Raw genomic sequence first — 20,300 nt, 5'->3', positions numbered from 1 at the left:
GGGGTAGAGATATGGAAGAAAGGAATTGGAATCCCAGGATACAACAAATAGAGTGGAAAATAAAACAGTGGGAGTAAATAAACCTTAGTTTTAGAGGCAAAGTGTTAATAATCAATGCAGAGATTATAGCATCTCTTACTTTTGTCGCAGCAACCTTGCCAGCCCCAAGATGGTTTTTAGGTACAGTAAAGAAAAAGATTTTTCGGTTTTTATGGAATTCTAATCAGGAGAGGTTGAAACGAGAAATTGTATGCAGAAAAATCGAGAAAGGAGGACTAGCGGTCCCCGATGTGCAAGCTAAACTGGAGGCTATGGTTCTTATTCCTGTATTGAAATCTTGCCTAGACGATGAAGTGGTTAATTATAGTAGTTTTTTTGTGAAGTTTTGGGTAGGCCGACAAGTGGGGAGATTGTGGAATAAGAGAATGCCTTAAAATACTCCCTATGCAGAAACTAGACCAGCTATGTATAATAGAATAATGCAGATGTTAAAGAGAGCATCTTGGTCAAACATTCAGATTGGGAGTTTAAATAGACAGATTGGTGGAGGAGAGGCTATCCTCATTTGTACTTAAAATGACTCCAATAGGTTGTCTCATTGAATCAGAATGTATTATGGTTTGGAGAAATGTAAATGATGATTTTTTGTTTAATGTCCATAAAGATATTGCTTGGCAAACTGTACAAAACTGTTTACCCACCCGGGCTTTCTTGAAGAGGAGAGGTTGCTCTCGTCTTTCTCAGTGTCCTAGAGCAAACTGTGGAGAAGAAGAGACAATAAGACACTGTTTCTGGGAGTGTGCTTATGCCCAGAGGGTTTGGGATTTTATTCGATTATGGTTACATAAGTTGTACAGAGTGCCAAGTGAAGGTGATATTTGGTATGGAGAATTGGAAAAGATTCATTGTGAAAAATGGATCCGGTGGTGGTTAATTATAAATGTTTTTAAAGAAGCACTATGGAAATCTAGGAATATATGTGTTTTTCAAAGATATGAGATCCCAGTGAAATCAGTAATTACATCAAGTTTAAAAGGTATAGGGGACTGTATTTTAAGAGATGGGCAGAAATTGCCAGCCAATGTAACCGATAAGCTATGGAACATACCAAATGTCCCCCCTTTTGATATGGTCCTGAAAATTGGTTAATTCTTGGAAATGTTTAAAGAACAAAGGGTAACAAATCAATTTAATTATATGGTTGTAAGACATGTATTTATGAAAGAATGTTTCTTTTTGGTCTTGTAATGTGATATAAAGGAAATAATAAAATAATAATAAAAAAATAATAATAATAAATAAAAAAAAGTTGCTTTGATGGTCTGATGGTCTTTTTGTTAAGTGCTCCAGCGCATGTGCTGTAGCTGATGATGAACTCAAACAATTTGAGTTAAAGACATGTTTTTAGTTATTTAAAGTGTTTGCAGTTTAATACTAAGAAATATATTTTCTCAGTGGACTCAAATGATATAAGTTCACATTACTAATGCCATATGAATACCAGTATTTTAAACGAACTGTTTGAACCAATTGGAGCAGAGTTAATTTCCATGGTAGAATAACAGTAACAGGCTGTAAAAATGAAAAGCTGTAAATTAACGGGAGAGGGCAGTAAAATAACAGTACATTACTGTCAACTCTGCTGCCAGTACATTACTGTTATTTAACGGCACAATATTTTACAGTGTGGCAGTGAAGTGTGGGGTCCTCTCCTAAATCACGAATTTCAAAATGGGACAAAAATCCGATTGAAGCCCTGCATGCTGAGTTCTGTAAGAGCATCCTCAGAGTACAGAGGAACACACCGAACAACGCATGCAGGGCAGAATTAGGCCAATACCCTCTACTAATGCACATTGTGAAACGAGCCGTCAAATTTTGGAAACACTTAAAAAGGAGCGACCCCAACTCTTACCATTTTAAAGCCCTTAAAAATCAGATGGTCCTGAAGCTGCAAACACAACTTAACATGACTAACAACATCCAGCATCAGGACACCGAAATAATCATCCACAAAATTCATCCCAACCAAATTATAAAAGCACAAAAAGAAAATGATCTAACCTACTGGAAAGAAACAACAGGAAAACAAAGTAAACTTGAATGTTATTTGGCCCTAAATAGAGATTACACAACTGCAGAATATCTGAGTACAGTGAAAGACTGTAAACTAAGAAGACAAATGACGAGGTACAGACTGAGCAACCATACTCTGACTATAGAGACAGACAGATATCCACAGCACTGGCTGCCCAAAGAGAGCCGCATCTGCCCACACTGTACCCATGGGGAAGTGTAGACAGAGCAACACTTCCTCACCAGCTACCCTAACTATGAAGAACTTAGAAAGAAATTTTATTCAATCAAACTAAGTTTACAGGCTTTAGTAATAGCTATGAACAATGTGGAATGAAAACAAATGTTCATTTTTCAAGTAAATTATTAAAATGTATTTATTATTATTATTTTTTTTTTTGATTTTGCAATGTTGCTCTGAACGATCTTTGATTTTGTGACTCTTTGGGAGGGAATTTCTTTTCACATGCTCTCAAAGGAGTAATTTGTTTTATGTTACAGTCCTCTGTTTGAATTGAACTAGAATTAGAGTGCTAGCGGAAATGACAGGGAGTCACATAACCACATGTAAAAAAAAACATCTCTAAGTCACAGTTCTCACTTCCTCAACTGAGTATCGCACAGAAACAGTTTGAGAGACATCTTTGTATGCGACAATGGCATTTAGGTCATTTCTGGTATTTGCTCTTCTTATGGACAAAACAGGTAGATATTCCAACTATTTTATTATGCTAAATAAATTTCTTCTGGTGATAATCAGAGCAATATCAAAGCATCATGGTGGCATTTGCTTAATATGCCTTTTTTTTCAGTCCTGTAACAATTAAATATATTTAATAAACCAGACAGATTTAAACCGAGAATGTTCATTCATCATAAATTATAATCTGAAAGCATAAGCTGATCTGCTACTTCAAGGTTTGATTCAGCATTGCACAAATATTTGCTGTGAAACAATATTGCAGTTGTTCAGAAGCAAATTTTTTGAATTATTAAAAGGCTCAGGAGCCCAGCTAAAGCAAACACTGACCACAATTATGGTGGCAATGTTTTTTAGCTTTTTTTTTTCTCCAGTTAATTTCCTCCAAAGCTGTGGCTGAAGTCAGTTGTAGCTCTTGTGTATCTCTTTTCTTCAGTGATGTTGATTGTTAGCATCAGGCAACATGATCTCACAGAATTCCGTGTAATGTTCACGGACTTAATTAACCTCCGAATCTGTGGTGACATCACGGAATCGCCGAAAATTCCGTGATGGGCTCACAGAAAAAATTCCGTGATGGGCTCACAGAAGTGATACCAATGTAAGTCAGTGACAGGCATCAGCTGTGCTCCACGCACGGAAACCCTTATGCCGACGCGATACTGGGAAATTTATCGTCATCATTATTGTTCAGAAGTGGGTAGGTTTAGGGTAGGGGTGGGGTCAGGTACTCCAGTGAAAGTATAACTGCATCGAGTCACTCTTTTTACGTGGTTCGATGCAGCGCTGGTGTTGAACCAGTGAATCCGTGCATGGACCACGGCTGATGCCTTCTGTGAGCACATCACGGAATTTTCGGCGATTCCGTGATGCCACCACAGATTCGGAGGTTAATTAAGTCCGTGAACATTACACGGAATTCTGTGAGATCAGGTGTTCATCACTAATGCGCAATCATCATTTAATTAGTCACTTAATTATCTCATTAACTTTAACTCTTTGAGGACTTGGGATTTGACTTGAAGACTTGCTTGTGACTTGAAAGGAATGTCTTGGTTCCTCCTCTGGTGAAATCAGCTGCTGAGTTCATGGGTGGAACACAAATATGGCAGGACTTTTACTCTTTGGCCCCTGGACTACCCACCTCTGACGCTTATTAGAAAACAAATAACTTGAATTTTTATATTAAGTAGAGCCTGATCTCATAAATTGTGGATACATTTTTAATGTGTGATGAGAACGTTTTTAAATATATTTTTTTAAATGTGTGGTGATGGAAATGACAATGAATTAACTTGAATGTAGAAAACAACAGAGATATTTATTAGAAAAAGTCTTAATCTCATCACACTCATTAAACTCATTTCACAAAGCCATTAAACATATCAATTGTACTTACGGAAATAACATTTCTGTAGTTTTTTGTGAAAAAATGGAAGATAGCTTCATTGATTAGTTTTGAATTAATACTTTGCATTTCATGTATGCAAAATACTCTTATTTAACTTAATTTTTTTAGCTTTTTAAAAACACCCTTGAAGGTACAGCATGTTTGGAAATGACGTAAAATAAATATATTAACTGATCAAGCAATATTTACCTTGATTTTTCTTCATATGTTGTTGATGAAAATTTTAATTTCCAACATGTGATCTGATGTCACTGAACATTTCCATAGAAACCACCGAAACAATCTTTCACACAAACCTTTTAAAGGGACATTACAGTGTTGTGATGGAATGACACAATACTGTGCGACAGTTATATTTTGTATAAAAAGTAATATTGATAGTGGTCTCACATTAAATACTATAATGTATTTTAATTATTTTACTAGTGCTTAATTCAGGTACATTAATAGTTACCAGATAAGTCATATTTTTAAACTGTATTTTCATTGTTGAAGTTTAAAAGTCTGGGTGAGCGACAAGGAGAAAACAGTGATTTTGACACCTATAAGGAGGTTGAAAAGTATGAAAAAATCATAATAGAAAGGTAGTAAAAAGTTTTTAAGGTGGTTTTATTGTTAGTTTGACAAAGAAAGAGGAATATGTCCAAAATTATATGTATTTTTAAAAATATGACTAAAGAACATAAAAGTGCCCATAGTCTAAGAATCACTAGTACAATCATGGCCGTAGCCAGGCTTTGAATATTAGTGAGATCTGGGGGGGGATTGGGGTGTTAAAGAATTGTGCTATAATAACAAACAGATACAAATACAACTCCTTATATACATTATACACTACAGACATGTAGATGTTTGTGAAACATGTTTTTTCCTATGGGGTTTTATAATGGGGTTTTTCAATTTATAAGTAAAATAAAGCCTGTGGTTAACATAACGTGACAATACTTTGATGTTTTGTCCTACAACGTAAATTACACGCATCCATACCCAAAACACAAATTTTGAAGCAGCTGTTCATTTTTGAAAACGTATGTTTTTAACTCCCATTCTATGGAGTGGTGGAACTATGACGTCACTTTGTAGGCAAAAACCCGGTGAGTGAGTGCATTTAGCACTTCCGGTTCCATCGTCCCAGAGTCAATGGGTTTTTTGAATGGTATTTTGGTTAAATCTCTTAAATAAGGTCCGTGGTTCACACAAGCTCAAGATACTTTCACGTTTTATTCTATGACAAACAACACACCAGTTACACTACACTCGTGATTTTTTTAAAAACTGTTACGTTTATTAAAAAAGACGGTTGCTATCAAGTGGCTAAATGGGACTACAGATGCTATTGGAGACATTAAACGTCATCACGCCGAACAGTTTGTCAATTTACAGTATTTTCCAATCGTAGTGTATAATTTATAGTACAATTAATTGTAGAATAACCAATTAATAGTTTCCTGCATTTTATATTGTTTTTCAACAATGCTTTTTTTTTTTTGTAATGCAATACAAATCTTCGAATGGAAGATGCTCGTTTTATCACTTTCCAACAGAGACTCAGAGACTGATGCAGAGACTCTGGGTTCGTACCATAAGGTGAACTCATATTATGATGACTCCATGTAAACACTACATTTAGCGGCTTAGTCACGGTGAAAGTGAAACTTTAATGATGTATACTGCTTAAAGCCACGTTAAAATTAAATGTTTACGGCCACATGAAGCTGATGTAGATTGAGGATTTTCTAGAAGCAAGGATAAAATAACATTTTGTGTACCCACCCTAACAAAATGGTAGCTGACATGTGGTACTTTATTTACTAAAATAAGTTTAATCTTACCATATCCAAAAACTTGCACACTGTTATTTATTAGATTAAATGCACAATCATTTTATTGAATAATACGTGGAAACACGTTTTTAATTAAAATATTCATATTAATCAAGGATTTATTGTCTTTTAATGCACCTTATTTCGAAATGTACAGAAACACGTGCTTTCATATGTCCTTTACTTATGATTATTTCACTTATTCACTATACTATTTATTACTAATGTCTGATTTCAGTTTTAGTTTGGCTCTAGTTTTGTGTTTGTTCCTGTTTATAAGAAAAGGTTCATGTAGCGTGGATTAAAATTAATATACAGAGTAAATTCTTTTCACTGAACATGTTAAAAATAAGTTTGAAACAGTTGTCGGGAGCGTGCTGGTGGTGACGCTGAAGGTGAGCGACTGTGGTGCTGTAGTTCATTCATAGCCTAAATTTAGCTTTTAAGTTCTGGCGCTTTTATTTAGGCTACAAAATTCATAAAAGTTGTATTTTGTGAAGATTATCTTGATGGACAAAACGTGTAAGTTTCATGAACTATGACTGAATACAGAGCTTATTTTTTTGCATTAATCAAAAAGCCTGTGGAAAAAATCCTATAGAGAATGGGATCTACGTCACGCCGCTTTGGATTCCGCCATATTTTAGGACACGCTCAGGAGCACACACTGTAAACACGGAAAACACCACAGAAAAAGCTTACCGTTTACTATATTTATTTATTTATTTATTTAAACCAACTTACTCTTAGAATAAAACGGACTAATATGTAAATCTATTTAAATAAAAAACAAAATGACTTTGTCTGAGAGGCTGCAAATATTCATTATTCAGTCTCCTTCACTACAGTGGCACTGATATAGGCAAAAACACTTTGGTCAGAGTAGCAAAACCATGGCTATTTTTAAAGGGGAGAATACATAGCTAGATCTCAAACAGTGGATCATTTATCATTGTTATATATCGTCATATTGCCCAGCAAAACTGCTCAGTGTTAAGAATTAAGCCATTATAGAGGTAACAGAACTTACTAGAATCTGATTTGAAACATTGTGTATTGTGGATGCTATGCAAATAAATCCCTTGACTTGAATTAATCAAGTTGAAGATTCCTTACTATTAGAGATGCCGAACAACGTTGCAAGTGATCAAATAAATGAATGAATGAAACTTAATCCGTACAAACAAGTGACTGGGTATCAGCGAGCTGCTGCAAGATTACATTTCCATGTATGATTTTCTTCTATTTGTAGTGTGAGGGCTTACAGTTTAATGTAAATCATTGTATATAATACATCTACAGAGATCAATTAATAAGCCACATCTTATTTGAGTTGTTTACCATACCAAGTTTAACTTTCATCCGAGTTCCGTAGTGAGTGTAGACATTTTATATTATTTTATGTTTATATGATTCAACTTAAGATCGTGTTGGAATGATTAACGCTTACTCTATCAACATATCGTTAATCAAAAGCAGATAGGCCTATGCATTAGGATGTTTACATGTCAAGAGCAAAGCTCTTCACTCCCGTTTACATGCAATTTCCATTATTCTTATTATTCGCTACGAATTGTGGTTATTTTTTTTTACTGCCATTATTTATCTACATTCACTATATTATCCATTCTCTGCTGTAGCTCTACGAAAACAGCAGTAAGTAAACAGCTACAAATTTTTTTCCTACAAACAAAGACTTGTTTTCTCTCTCCTCAGGGTTCAGTGCTGAGATCTCAGTGTTTGTGCAGACGGGAGTTTCTGTTCAACTGGATATACAGACACAAGAACTACCAGAGTTTTATATTTTACACTGGATTAATTATAAATCGGATAATATAGTTACATATTTAAGTGGAACTAAAGAAATAAAACCTCACGATATCTACAAGGACAGAGTGGATTTCAATAAAACAACCTTTTCTCTGACACTGAAGAACATGCAGAAGACAGACAGTGGACTCTACAGAGCAAAAACAATTGGACAATCAGACAACAATATTGTTACATACAGAGTATCTGTTATGGGTGAGTGTGATGTGTACTGCTTAAACTATGATGTATCTATAAGATTATATGTTAATTATATTCAGATATTGAATATAAAATAAGGTCAGTCTGGTTAGTAATAATGATGCTAGTAATGCTGTTTGTGGAGTTGTTTAATCCTCCTCTGCTGAGATCTTCAGAGATTTAATGTCTTTTATTTGCAGTTGTTTTGCAGGCTGTGGCTGGAAGTCAATAGTAGTTGTTGTGTTTCTGCTCGTCTCTTTTTTCTTTAGTAGGTGTTTGTCACTAATGCTCAATCAGTACTATATTAATCACTTAATTATCTAATGAACTGCAGTGCTGCTTCAGTCTTATTTTTAGCACTCTGTAGTATGCATACTGAGCAGAGTTCATTTCATTGTTTCATCTGGGCTGACCCATGTGGGGCCCTCATGGAAACCGAGGACAAAACTGGCTGGGGCCCAGTTAAAGAGCCCAGGAGCCACCCATCTGGGCCCCACATAAGTGTGCTGGCTGGGAGTTTATTTGAGAACGATATAAAATCAAGCTTTTTATTTAATGTTATTTTTTCTTTAATATCAAAACCTGCTGCGCATATTTTACTATGTTAACAACATTACTTATGTTCATTCGAGGAAGTCTGAACAAAATAGTATGAATAAATTATGTTTGGTCTTGGTTTACTTAAGTTGTGAATCGGCAAGTTCTGGCATCACTGATTCTGTGTGTGTGGCCTTAAAGCAAACCACAATGTGTGTTTCAGATGAAGTGGAAGATCCAGTCCTGGCTGTAAACTCAAGCTGGTCCAGTCCTGACCCCTGTAGCTTTACATGTAAAGGAAGCAACATTTTTATCAGCTCCATCTATAATGGTAGCAGCTGTTCAAACGAGGAAGTGACAGCAGCTGATAATCACACTCTAAGACTGAGCTGCAGTGGTGACTCCATCATGTGTAACTACAGCAACCCAGTGAGCTTGAAGACTCAAGTAATGAAGGTTAATGAACTCTGCACTGTTAAGCAAGGTACGTTCTGTATCCGCTCAGAGCTGTAAACACACTCACAGAAGAAGAAATAGAAAAACAATGACTTAATCTTAAATACTGTATGATGTGCCACTCTTCATTTTGAATGGCAAACACTGGACTGAAATTCCTGTTAATATAAACCTCAGTCTGTGAAAACTGAAGGTATATGTTCTTATTTTTCATGTCTATAAACAGGAAAACATGAAGAAGCATCAGCGTTTCCACACTGTAAAAAAAAATCTGTTAAATTTACGGAAAAATACCGGCAGCTGTGGTTGCCAGAATTTTACCGTGAAAAAGACGGTAGCAACATTTTAGGATTTACAGAACTGTTTAAATTTACAGTGAAAAACCGTATCTCATTAACTGATACAATGTTAATACACAAACCTTTCAGTTAACTCATTTTATTTGCAGAAACCGACTACGCTTAAATTATCCAACTGCCATTTGTTTATAAACTAATATTTATAATGTTTATGTAACGTGAGCATAAGAGCATTGAGAACTATTTTGTTTATGTCCATGAAGAAAATTGTACTGATTTATGCAAAGTCATCAATTCAACTCAAAACTCTTGCAAATAACAACAGCACACATACATGATTAAAATTAATAAAGAGATTCTTTTTTACATCAATAACTACACAGTTACTGCCTTTAAATAAAGCAACATGCAGCATAACATCAGTGTCTCTCTGTCCGTCCTTGACTTAAGCACAGGCTCTACTCTCCAGAACAATGGTGACCCACAAAACACAACAGGAAGTTGACTGTTAGGTTTTACAGTATTTTGCTGTTTATTTTCTTGATTTTACGGTGAAATACCGGCAGCTGTGGTTGCCAGTAATCTACTGTTTTTTACAGTTTGTTCCGTAAATTAAATTTACGGTATATTTCTGTTAAAATTACGTTCCACAGAATGTTTTGTCAGCTCACAAATTTAACCCCTTTAATCCCACAGCAAAATCCTCAGTTTTAAAGAGCACTTCTATGTGTCCACACTACAGAGTGTTGAAGTAACACTGAAGCAGTGATGAATTAATGAGAGAATTAAGTGACTAATTAAATTAGGATTGAGCTTTATTGATGAACACCTGCTGTTAACAAGTAGAATCATTGAAGGAATGAGAAACAAGAGCAGAGAAACAAAACTTACAGCTAAAGCCAAGATGAAATCAACTGAAATAAAACACATGAAATCTCTCAAGATGTCAGAAGAGGGTGATTAAACAACTCCACACCAGCATCTTATTACTAACCACTTTTACTTTATTTCTGTCATATGTGTACAAAAGCTCTTATTGAGATTTTAGTTGTTGTACTTTCATTTGAAGTCACCATATTGGCGATCAGTGGTTGCTTTAGTTGGGATCTTGAATCGTGACTCTTTAACATTGGTTTTTGTTTGGTTGCTTTTAATTAGCTGTGTTTATTAAGCACAGTTTTTAAAGCAAAAACACCAAATTAATCTATCACTGATGTTTGTGATGTCAAAACCATCATGATGTAGTTTAATTCACTGATTATCCCATGTTAAGTCTCTTGTTAAACATGTGATATGCACCATTAATTGCTACAGTAATCAAATGTTGTGAAACAGTTCTAACCAGAATATGCACAAATAAATATATTGAACTACGGCAGGAATTAAACACACACAGACATCAGCAATCAGCGTATGAATCTCAAAATTGGTGACTATCAAAAACGATATTAAAAAAAAAAAAACGGTTCAACTCTGAACATCACAAAACAGTTTACTGAAAAGTAACAACAAAAACAACACCAAAATAAAAGCAAATAAAGAAAATATTAAGAACATTCAGCTGCATAATTTATTCATGCTGCAGTGCATGCTGGGAGTTTTGTACTGGCACCCAGCATGCTTTGCAGCATGAATTGTTTTTTTTTATTATTAATAGTCACCATTGTTGAGGTTCATGTGCTGATTCCTGATGTCTGTGTGTTTTTAGATGGTGCTGTAACTCTGAAGGTTTTGTGCATAAAAGGTTTTTAAATTCTTTCATGATGGTTTGTCAGCTTAACTTATGGAGTAATATTACTACCATAGCCAAAATGAAATTAATTACAAATCACCCATATTGTTTGACACTAACTGAGATCAGTGATCCAGGTCATTAGAAGATGATCACCCCTTTTAAGTCTTAACCAAAACTACAAACTCTCTTGGCTTTTCTTGTCATAACAAATGTGCTTTACAAACACAGTTATAACAGCCAAAGAAAAACTAACCTTAAAGAGTCAAGGGTCAAGAGCATAACAAAAGCAACCACTGATCGCCAAAATGGTGAGATAAAACAAAACATTTGAAATAAAATATAAACCTCTGTTAATTCGTAGATATATGACAGAAATGAAGTCAAACTGGTTAGTAATGAGTGGAGCTGGTGATGCTGTTTGTGGAGTTGTTTAATCATCCTCTGCTGTTTTATTTCAGTTGATTTCATTTAAGGCTGTGGCTGTAGTTTTGTTTCTTGTTCTTTCCTTCAGTGATTGTGTTTGTTAACAGCAGGTGTTCATCAGTGTCTGAATTCACTCATATGTTCTCAATCACTCTGTCTAGTGGACTATATAGTGCAGTAATGTAGGACTAGTGAATGAGGGTGTAGAGAGTGGTTTCAGACACAGTCTATGAGTGTCGACTCTGAGGCTACTTTCTCGAAAACAAAGGTTAGATCTATTACAGTTATTCACTGTATATAGTAAGGAAACTTACTCTTAATCATTTAACAGGTTATTACTGTGGTATTTTACAGTTTTTTACTGTTAAAATCACAATCATTTTTTACAGTGCACCTTGGATCATTGTTTCTATTGGTCTAGTCACATCGACATTGGTGGCAGTGATCAGCTTTTGTATTTACAAAAGAATAAAAGGTACAGAGCATCTAATCCTATCTTATGACACATCATAAAGAATTTCAATAACACTTTTAGCACTTTCATATTGTTTGCTACTGAACAGACCAAGAGTAGGTTATGTCTCTATCAAGTCATACCTCAGATCTCACAAATTTATGGATCAAATATTAGTGTCAGGTATTTGTGCTATATATGCTTATGAACTCTTGTCACAAACATTTTGTCAGTGAGAAAAGCCAACAGTCAAACAGTCTTTACACAAAGTTTGACATTCCTTAGTAATGTGATTCTACAGAGGTTTTTCAAAACATATGTGCTGTTTAAGGTAACTTCACTTCCCTAGTTTGCTATTTTTACAGATAGTTGAACTAGTTTGATTTTTAAAGTGCTTTAAATGTAAACAGGGTGTTTTTGTAAACAGGTCTGTTTTTTTCTTCTCCTCAGTTTTTCACCATTGTTGTTTTTCACATCACATTTTTTGCTGTCACAATTCAATTTTAAATGGTCCTGTAGTATGGCATTGCATAATTAATTTTTAGAAAAAAAAATATTCCATGTAATCTCCCAGTTAACATGATATAATAAAAACTACATGTACAGTAGTTATAGAATTAGCACAACAACTGTTTAAAACAGTTTGAGGTGAAGTCTAACATGCCACACCACATGATCTGCTAACTTCCTATTCGTTTTCATTTTAACTACCCACAAGTCTGACACTTCTGCTTTTAAACCCTTGTGACACACTTGTTTGCTTCCATTAGAAGTGCATTAACCATATTATTGTAGCCAAGGATGCTGATACATTTTTAAAAGCTTTGTAGAACAAAATGGTATATTTGTTCTCTGTCTATACACAGAAAATTGTCTTGAAAACTGATGTTCTGTTTTAAACATCATAGGCGCCCAGAAGAATGAACAAACAATCTATGCAAAAGTTGACGTAAGTGTTATACTACTATTCTTCATTAACCACAGACACTAATTGAATGGTATCACACCGTCAGGGGGTAGTCGTGGCCTAATGGTTAGGGAGTCGGGCTTGTAACCTGAAGGTTGCTGGTTTGATTCTCGTGCCGGCAGGAATTGAAGGTGGGGATTGTGAATAAACAGCACTCTCTCCACCTTCAATACCATGACTAAGGTGCCCTTGAGCAAGGCACCGAACCCTTAATTGCTCCCCGGGCACTGGAGTAAGGCTGCCCACTGCTCTGGGTGTGTGTGCACTTGTTCACTACTCACTGCTGTGTGTGTGCACTTGGATGGGTTAAATGCAGAGCACCATTTTGAGTATGGGTCACCATACTTGACAATATGTCATGACTTAACTTAACATCTGCAAAAAAGCAAGTTCTGTATCTCGGTTTTTGGTAGTAAAATCCTACACTACCATAATAAAAGGTACAACGCTGTCACTTGGGAATATACGAATATTTACTGTTTAGGTACTAATATGCACCTTTAAGGTACTTATATGCACCCGTTAGGGATACATATGGTACAAAGGTGTATGTTTTGAAAGGGCACCACCTCAGTGACAGCTCTGTACCTTTTTTCTGAGAGTGTAGACACTTAGTGTCTGCAATCATTTATTAATTCACTATTATTTCTTATTGGTTATTTACTGTCACATGGGGACAGGTGATCACTTCTATTTTCTTTATTATTTCTTATGGTGAATTATTTGGTATGAAAAAAAGAGGTGAGTAGCAGAAGCCAACTTTCTGTTGATCATACCGCATTGGTTTAAAATGCTTTATGTGTGCAATGCCTCATGCCTTATCAAATAAATCAAAAGCAAGCTAGAAATGATCTGTATTCTATTTGATGGTAATGACCAATCACAAATGAGTCAAGAAGGATAATCCCACTATACTCTATGTGGCTATTGGATGTCACTAATAGTATCTATATAAGCATTCACCACTCATTTCAGCCAAACCAGCAGTCTGACATTTAGATTGGATTGTGTCCGCAGGAGAACATCAAGCCACAAAAGTCTCTGGAGATGTTGGAGAAATCAGAGAATCCTCGTACAGTGTATGATACTGCAGGAGACACTGATGTTACCAACCACACCACACCCAACGACGACCCTATGAATCAGGTGAAGATTAAACAATGACTCTAATCTCACTTAGCAACAATTCATTGAAAATTAAATGATGGCTAATTTGGATTGAATATCTTACTTAAGAATAAAGGTGAACGTCATTCAAATGATAAAGTTATTATATTTGTGGCTTAATGTTTGGGAAACAACCTGCCAGTTTGCAATCTGTAGTTGTTTAAATTATTTGTTGGAAAATTGTTTTAACCCTTGTGCAACCTTTTGGACATCTTTGTCGTTTTCAGTTTTTTTTTATTTAATTTTTTTATCATTTTGCCTGTGTTATTGCCAACTGCATAAATTTTGGCACAGGTGTGTATTTGTTATTGGAATTTTACTATTTCACTTCCATTTCCTTTAATAAATCTGTTTTGCACTAGGTTCACAAAATTGTTCCTCTCAGGACCTTAAGGACAAAAATGTCCCCATTGAGACCCATTAAAACTGCTATTTTTAATCGCAGTGCCATTTAACTGTAAAATTATGCAATTTTTGTTAATAGGCTTTGATTCTGTTGGCAAGGCTTTAAAATTTAATTTTTTACTATTTTTTCCAGATGGTGCCATTTTTTTCAGGTTTGGCCTGTAAAGCAAATACTCGATTTATTCCTGTTTTCTGCTTCTGCATATTATAGAGCCAATTGGATAAATAATGCAACTATAATTGTGTGGGTGTGTTGGTATGGATGTCAGAGTGTGGTTTGTATGTGTGTCATATAAAAAAAAAATGTGTGAGTGTGTGTTCTTATAATATTTGAGAGAGAAAAACTGTGTGCACCAGTGGAGTTTTGCTGGCATCTAATGGGGAAAATTTGGTACTGCGCCCAAACAAAATCTTAGCTAATTTTTTGAGATATCAACCTCATATTTGGAACACAACTTGTTTAGATTTATGGCTTTGATTTTATAGCAAGTATAGACCTAACTCTGTGCTCCCAATCTTAATTTTTTTTTTTTATGACAGTTTTTTGACATGGACATTTTTGTCCACTATGGACCTATGTGCAACTTTTTTTTAATTGACGCACAAGGGTTAAATGAACTGCAGCTGATTTTGTTGTGCTTTATTTCAGAGTGCATCACTCACAGAGAAGAGCAAGCCAAATGCACCATCCACTATCTACTGTATCATTCAGCAGCAACCAAAACCCCCAAAACTGAAACTGATCACACCATTTATGGTGTAGTCAATAAACCATCAGCCGGATATGAGTCTGCACATCCACAATCAGAATAAAAGTGACCTTTTAATAAAGTTTAATAAAGCTAAACCCTTACAGTGATTTAAAGTGATAAAGGACTTCATGTGTTCAGGAAGGCAGTGTTATTCTCAGTGTAAATAATCAACATATTTACCATGTGCAATGTGTTCCTATTGTAGTTAATTTAGGGTATGTTAATATTAGATATAATAAAATAAATACAATAAAATAAATACAATACATTTTTTATTGTAAAATTGTTGTACATGTGGCTCAGACAGGAATGCAAAATCTCATGTGGTTTCTGTAGGTTTCTGTTGGAAATTTCTCACCGCCTTTGCAGGCAACACCTGAAAACCACTTCCTGGAAAATATCTGTCAGTCTTTAAGCTTTTATGAAGGGTCACAGGTGGCGTTCATTTGCCCATACGCCCTCATTCCTCTGAAAAACGCACAGTTTATTATACAAAAAGTAATGAATTTATAATCAAAATTGTACTGTACAAAGCCACTTTGCACTAAAGGAAGTAAAATCTCTTGAACTCAAGTGCATGGAGTATGTCAGTAACTGAACATAATTTTTCTTCGATAAAACGATAACATGAGTTTGATATGTTTATGCGCCAAACGTGGAGCGAAACAGCACTGCTCATTGAAAGCACGCCACAGGGACTGTTTATCCACTCGGCTCAAAGTTCAAACGGCAGCACAGCGCAAGCTTACTACAGTGGATGTGATACATTGAGGTTTTGATTCCTGAACACATGCAGAACGTTTACTGTGGATGTTGTCATATTTTAAAATATAAAGCCAACTTGTGTGTTTTTATGCTGCATTATCCAATAGCTTTGTTTGTTTGTGGAAAACTAAAATATCCAACTTCAATTCCTTACCAATTTTCACAGACATCTCGTCTGAGGAGAAACAAAGACATTATCCTTAATCACTGTCATAACAGTGTCATTTAACATGTGATCACCGTGATCTGATCAAGCAGATCGGATCGTCAGTGTTATGAGCCTAAGTCATTTGTTTGCTGTTTCCATGTTGCCCTCTTGTGTTCTCTCTGTGTATGTGTATGTTTGTGTTTCAGATGAGCGGTTCCTTGAGATAATTTACTGGAGGCTGCGATTCATTCTCCTCCTCACCTGACCCAGATATAAGGACTGCCCCAAACACAATGGTGCACTGTAAAAATAAGTGTATTTTTAACTGTAATATTTTGTAAAAACGCTACTGAAAAAAACTGTTAATATGTTAACAGTGAGTTCCTGTACTATATACAGGGGAAAACTGTAAAAGATCTAACCAGACATTTAATGTAATTTTACAGTAAAATGCTGTTAATTGTACAGTTTTTAGAAGTGAAAATAACAAATCAATGTATAATTTACAGTCAAAAACTGTAAACTGATATTCCCAGAATTCCCTCCGTGACACTTTTATGTACATTTGGGATTCATGTTACATCATCTGTTGTTTAATGAAAGTTTATTGCATTATTCAAGTATCATGTGTGTTACCATGATGGTGTTTTGTGTTTGCATGAATGACCCTGTGCACCTTCTATATATTGGCACGTATTTCTGCTTGTTGCGAAGCTACACAGAGTTGCCAGAATTATTTTGTAAAACCTACTGAATTTTTTTTGCAGTGTGGATGATTGTGCCGTCGTCGTTTGTTCAAGTCTCTGAGTGTCTTACCAGAGAGATAGTGTGGGTGATTGAAATTCTGTGATAGTGTTTTTTTTAATTTGTTTTGTGATATTCCTTGTTAACTTGACCCATGCCTGATTGACTACGATTTTGGATTCTGATTGTGAATTATTTGCTGTTAACTTGTGTATATATCTTTTGTAAAGATATATACTCAAGATATAGACGCCATTTTATTTTGAAACATCTTTTCTCATTGTTTTTGGTTAAGGGAGTCCAAGTACACCCGGCTGCAGCCTGCAGATCGAGGCGGGGCTGCACCTGGGGCGGGGCTGCACGTGTCACCCCGTCCACAATGATTCTCATTGGTTAGTGGCAAAGTAATCGATGCCACGATAATGTCGACGCCGCGGTAAATAGGAAATGCTGTTGAAACAATAGACCTACATGGTATTAATACTTAATTATATAAAACAAAACTGTGAACCCGTTAATTACTTATACCTGGTAAACATATATAGTATCAAACAATACATTGTAAATTTGTTAATTTTTGGAAAACGTTTCATTATGTACATTTCCAAGCAAGAATCCAATTTCTGCTTTTGACTTGTCACATTGCAATGTCAACAAATATAGTTTATTTACAACTTTTAAGTTATTTCTAATCATGTGCATTGGTCATTTACCACTTATAAGTTATTTATGGTCATTTTTTTTATTTTAATTTCAGTATGCTTTACTGTTACATGTATTATTAACATTTAAATAAAAGTTAAACATTCTCAGCAAGTGTCATATCTTAAGATGTTATTAAAATTAATGGTCACACTTTACAATAAGGTTCATTAAACATTAATGTATTAACTAACATGAACTAACCATGAACAATACATTTGTTATTGTATTTACTAATCTTCGTTTACGTTAGTTATTGAAAATACACTTCTTTATTGTTTGTTCATGTTAGTTAACAGAGCATTAACTAATGTTAGCAAGATCAATAATGTATTAGTAAATGTTGAGATTAACATTAACAAAGATTAATAAATGCTGTATAAGTGCAGTTCATTATTAGTTCATGTTAACTAATGAACCATATTGTTAACAAATTAATCATTTTTGGATTTACTTGACAATGAAAAGCTTATGGTAAAAAATACCAGCATTGTTTGTATATGAATAACATGCCAAGACAATTATTTCCTTGTTATTTATTTAGGTATGAAAGTTTAATTCATACCTAAATTCTAGAGCAGAATTTAGCTCTAACTTGCCTCAACACACCTGCCTAGAAGTTTCTAGTATGCCAAATGAGCAGAGGTGGGTAGTCCAGGGGCCAAAGAGTAAAAGTCCTGCCATATGTTTGTTCAAAAAATATGGCAGGACTTTTACTCTTTGGCCCCTGGACTACCCACCTCTGCAAATGAGATCATGATTGGCTGGTTCAGGTGTGTTTATTGGGGATGGAGCCGAACTCTGCAGGACAGTGGTCCTCCAGGAGCAGGATTGGGCACCTGCTCTAGTGCATATACTGTATAGCAGCATAACAGTATGTAATATAAAAAGCGAGCTCTACTTTCAAGGACTGTTAAACTTAATCATACTTTTTGTTGAATTATTATTATTAAATGTAGTTTACTGTTTATTTTAATAGATGTATACGAAATATTTTACATTTAATCATTTTATTCACAGAAAAACAATATAAATTTGTATAGCTATTGTTAATATGAACTTGTCCTATCACTGTAAAACCCAACAAGTTAGGGTAACTCAAAAGTTTGAGGAAACTGATTGCCTTCAAACATTTAAGTTTTTTTAAACTAATAGTGATGAGTACTCTGAACTTATTTCAGTTGAGTTCACTAAGATAAGATATACATTGCAGTTAAGTAATTAAGTGATTAATTAAGTGCTGATTGAGCATTAGTAATGAACACCTGCTGTTAACAAACAGAATCACTGACAGAAAGAGAAACACAAGAACTACAACTGACTTTAGACACATGCTTAGATGAAATCAACTGAAATAAAATACATTAAATCTCAAGATCTGATCGAACAACCCCACAAACAGCATCACCAGCTCCACTTATTAATAACCAGACTGACTTTATTTCAGTCAGACATCTACAGAAGATCTTATTGAGAATTAACTAAGGTTTAGATGTTGATTTATTTTCATTTGAAGTAACCATGTTAGAGATCAGTGTCTGCTTTAGTTGGGCTCTTGACCCTTGACCTCTGTGTTAGTAGTTTTTTTTTTTGTTTTCGCTTTTTCTCTGGTTGTTGTAACCATGTGTTTTTCAAACATATTTGTTACAACTCAAATGTCCAGATGAAGTGATCAGTAGTTGGTTGTTGTATATTTATAATGACAGTCATCTATTAGTGAGCTGATCTCATTGAGAATAAACACAACTCATTGTGTGTCTAACCTCTGGTTAAATGAATGTATTCATTGTAGTAAAAGCGATTCTAAAAGCCACTGGTTCGGTGACAGTCAGTTAACAGAAAGGACTTTCTAAACAGTTTGTCTACAAAAAGTTTTAATCTATGGTAGCAATTAGACTCACACAGACATCAAGTATCAGCTTATGAACCTCAACAATGGTGACCATTAAAAAAATATAATAATAATTTTGCAATGCATACTGGGTACTAGCATAGTACAAAATTCATCCATGGCTCCCAGCATGCATTGCTGCATGATTTTTTTTAAATTTATTTTTTAATGGTCACCATTGTTAAGGTTCACAAGCTGGTTCTTGATGTCTGTGTGAGTCCAATTGCTACCATAGATTAAAACTTTTTGTGGACAAACTGTTTGGAAAGTCCTTTATATTAACTGACTATCACAGAACCAGTGGCTCTTAGAATAATCTTACTATAATCAATATGTTCATTCAATGAGAAATTAGACACGATGAGTCTATGTTAAATCTCTATGAAATCAGCTCACTAACAGATGATTGTCATTATGAATATATAACAACCAACTACTGATCATTTCCTCTGGGCTTTTGAGTTATAACAAACATGTTCAAAGAACATATGGTTATAACAGCCAGAGAAAAAGAAGAAACAGAACTACTAACACAGAAGTCAAGGGTCAAGAGCCCAACTAAATCAGACACTGATCTCTAACATGGTTACTTCAATTTAAACAATAAATCAACATCTAAACCTTAGTTAATTCTCAATAAGATATTCTGTAGATGTCAGTCTTGTTATTAATAAGTGGAGCTGGTGATGCTGTTTGTGGGATTGTTTAATCAGATTTTTAGATTTAATGCATTTTATTTCAGTTGATAAGCATGTGTCTAAAGTCAGTTGTTGTTCTTGTGTTTCTCTTTCTGTCAGTGATTGTGTTTGTTAACAGCAGGTGTTCATCACTAATG

The 20,300-nt window shown here is 34.8% G+C and overlaps 1 protein-coding gene across 4 annotated transcripts; it reads left to right on the top strand.

Moving 5' to 3' along the window:
- Positions 1 to 2,679: 2,679 nt before the first annotated feature.
- On the top strand, positions 2,680 to 17,681 carry LOC131526423 (uncharacterized). 4 transcript variants are annotated; one of them, XM_058754732.1, is made up of 8 exons: positions 2,680 to 2,781; positions 7,727 to 8,035; positions 8,781 to 9,041; positions 9,240 to 9,269; positions 11,865 to 11,945; positions 12,833 to 12,873; positions 13,909 to 14,037; positions 15,113 to 17,681. In XM_058754732.1, the coding sequence occupies exons 1-8, from the start codon at positions 2,733 to 2,735 to the stop codon at positions 15,224 to 15,226; spliced, it is 1,014 nt and encodes a 337-aa protein (XP_058610715.1). In that variant the 5' UTR covers positions 2,680 to 2,732; the 3' UTR covers positions 15,227 to 17,681. The 4 variants fall into 4 exon arrangements, 3 of the variants coding, with proteins under 3 accessions (XP_058610715.1, XP_058610716.1, XP_058610717.1); XM_058754733.1 differs by having other exon boundaries at positions 14,286 to 17,681; XR_009267451.1 differs by lacking the exons at positions 13,909 to 14,037; positions 15,113 to 17,681 and having other exon boundaries at positions 9,240 to 11,738; positions 11,860 to 11,945; positions 12,833 to 12,863.
- The last annotated feature ends 2,619 nt before the right edge of the window (positions 17,682 to 20,300 follow it).

Source organism: Onychostoma macrolepis, chromosome 19, assembly GCF_012432095.1.
Source record: "Onychostoma macrolepis isolate SWU-2019 chromosome 19, ASM1243209v1, whole genome shotgun sequence".
Classification (NCBI taxonomy): Eukaryota; Metazoa; Chordata; class Actinopteri; order Cypriniformes; family Cyprinidae; genus Onychostoma; species Onychostoma macrolepis.
The sequence above is the reverse complement of the archived record's forward strand: the minus strand, read 5'-3'. Positions and strand labels throughout refer to the sequence as shown.

Excerpts from the sequence above, each read along its gene's own strand:
- LOC131526423 (XM_058754732.1), top strand. The coding sequence starts at position 2,733 with ATGGCATTTAGGTCATTTCTGGTATTTGCTCTTCTTATGGACAAAACA. Across the intron at positions 12,874-13,908 it reads CAATCTATGCAAAAGTTGAC|GAGAACATCAAGCCACAAAA; the intron begins GTAAGTGTTATA and ends TTGTGTCCGCAG. Across the intron at positions 14,038-15,112 it reads ACGACGACCCTATGAATCAG|AGTGCATCACTCACAGAGAA; the intron begins GTGAAGATTAAA and ends GCTTTATTTCAG.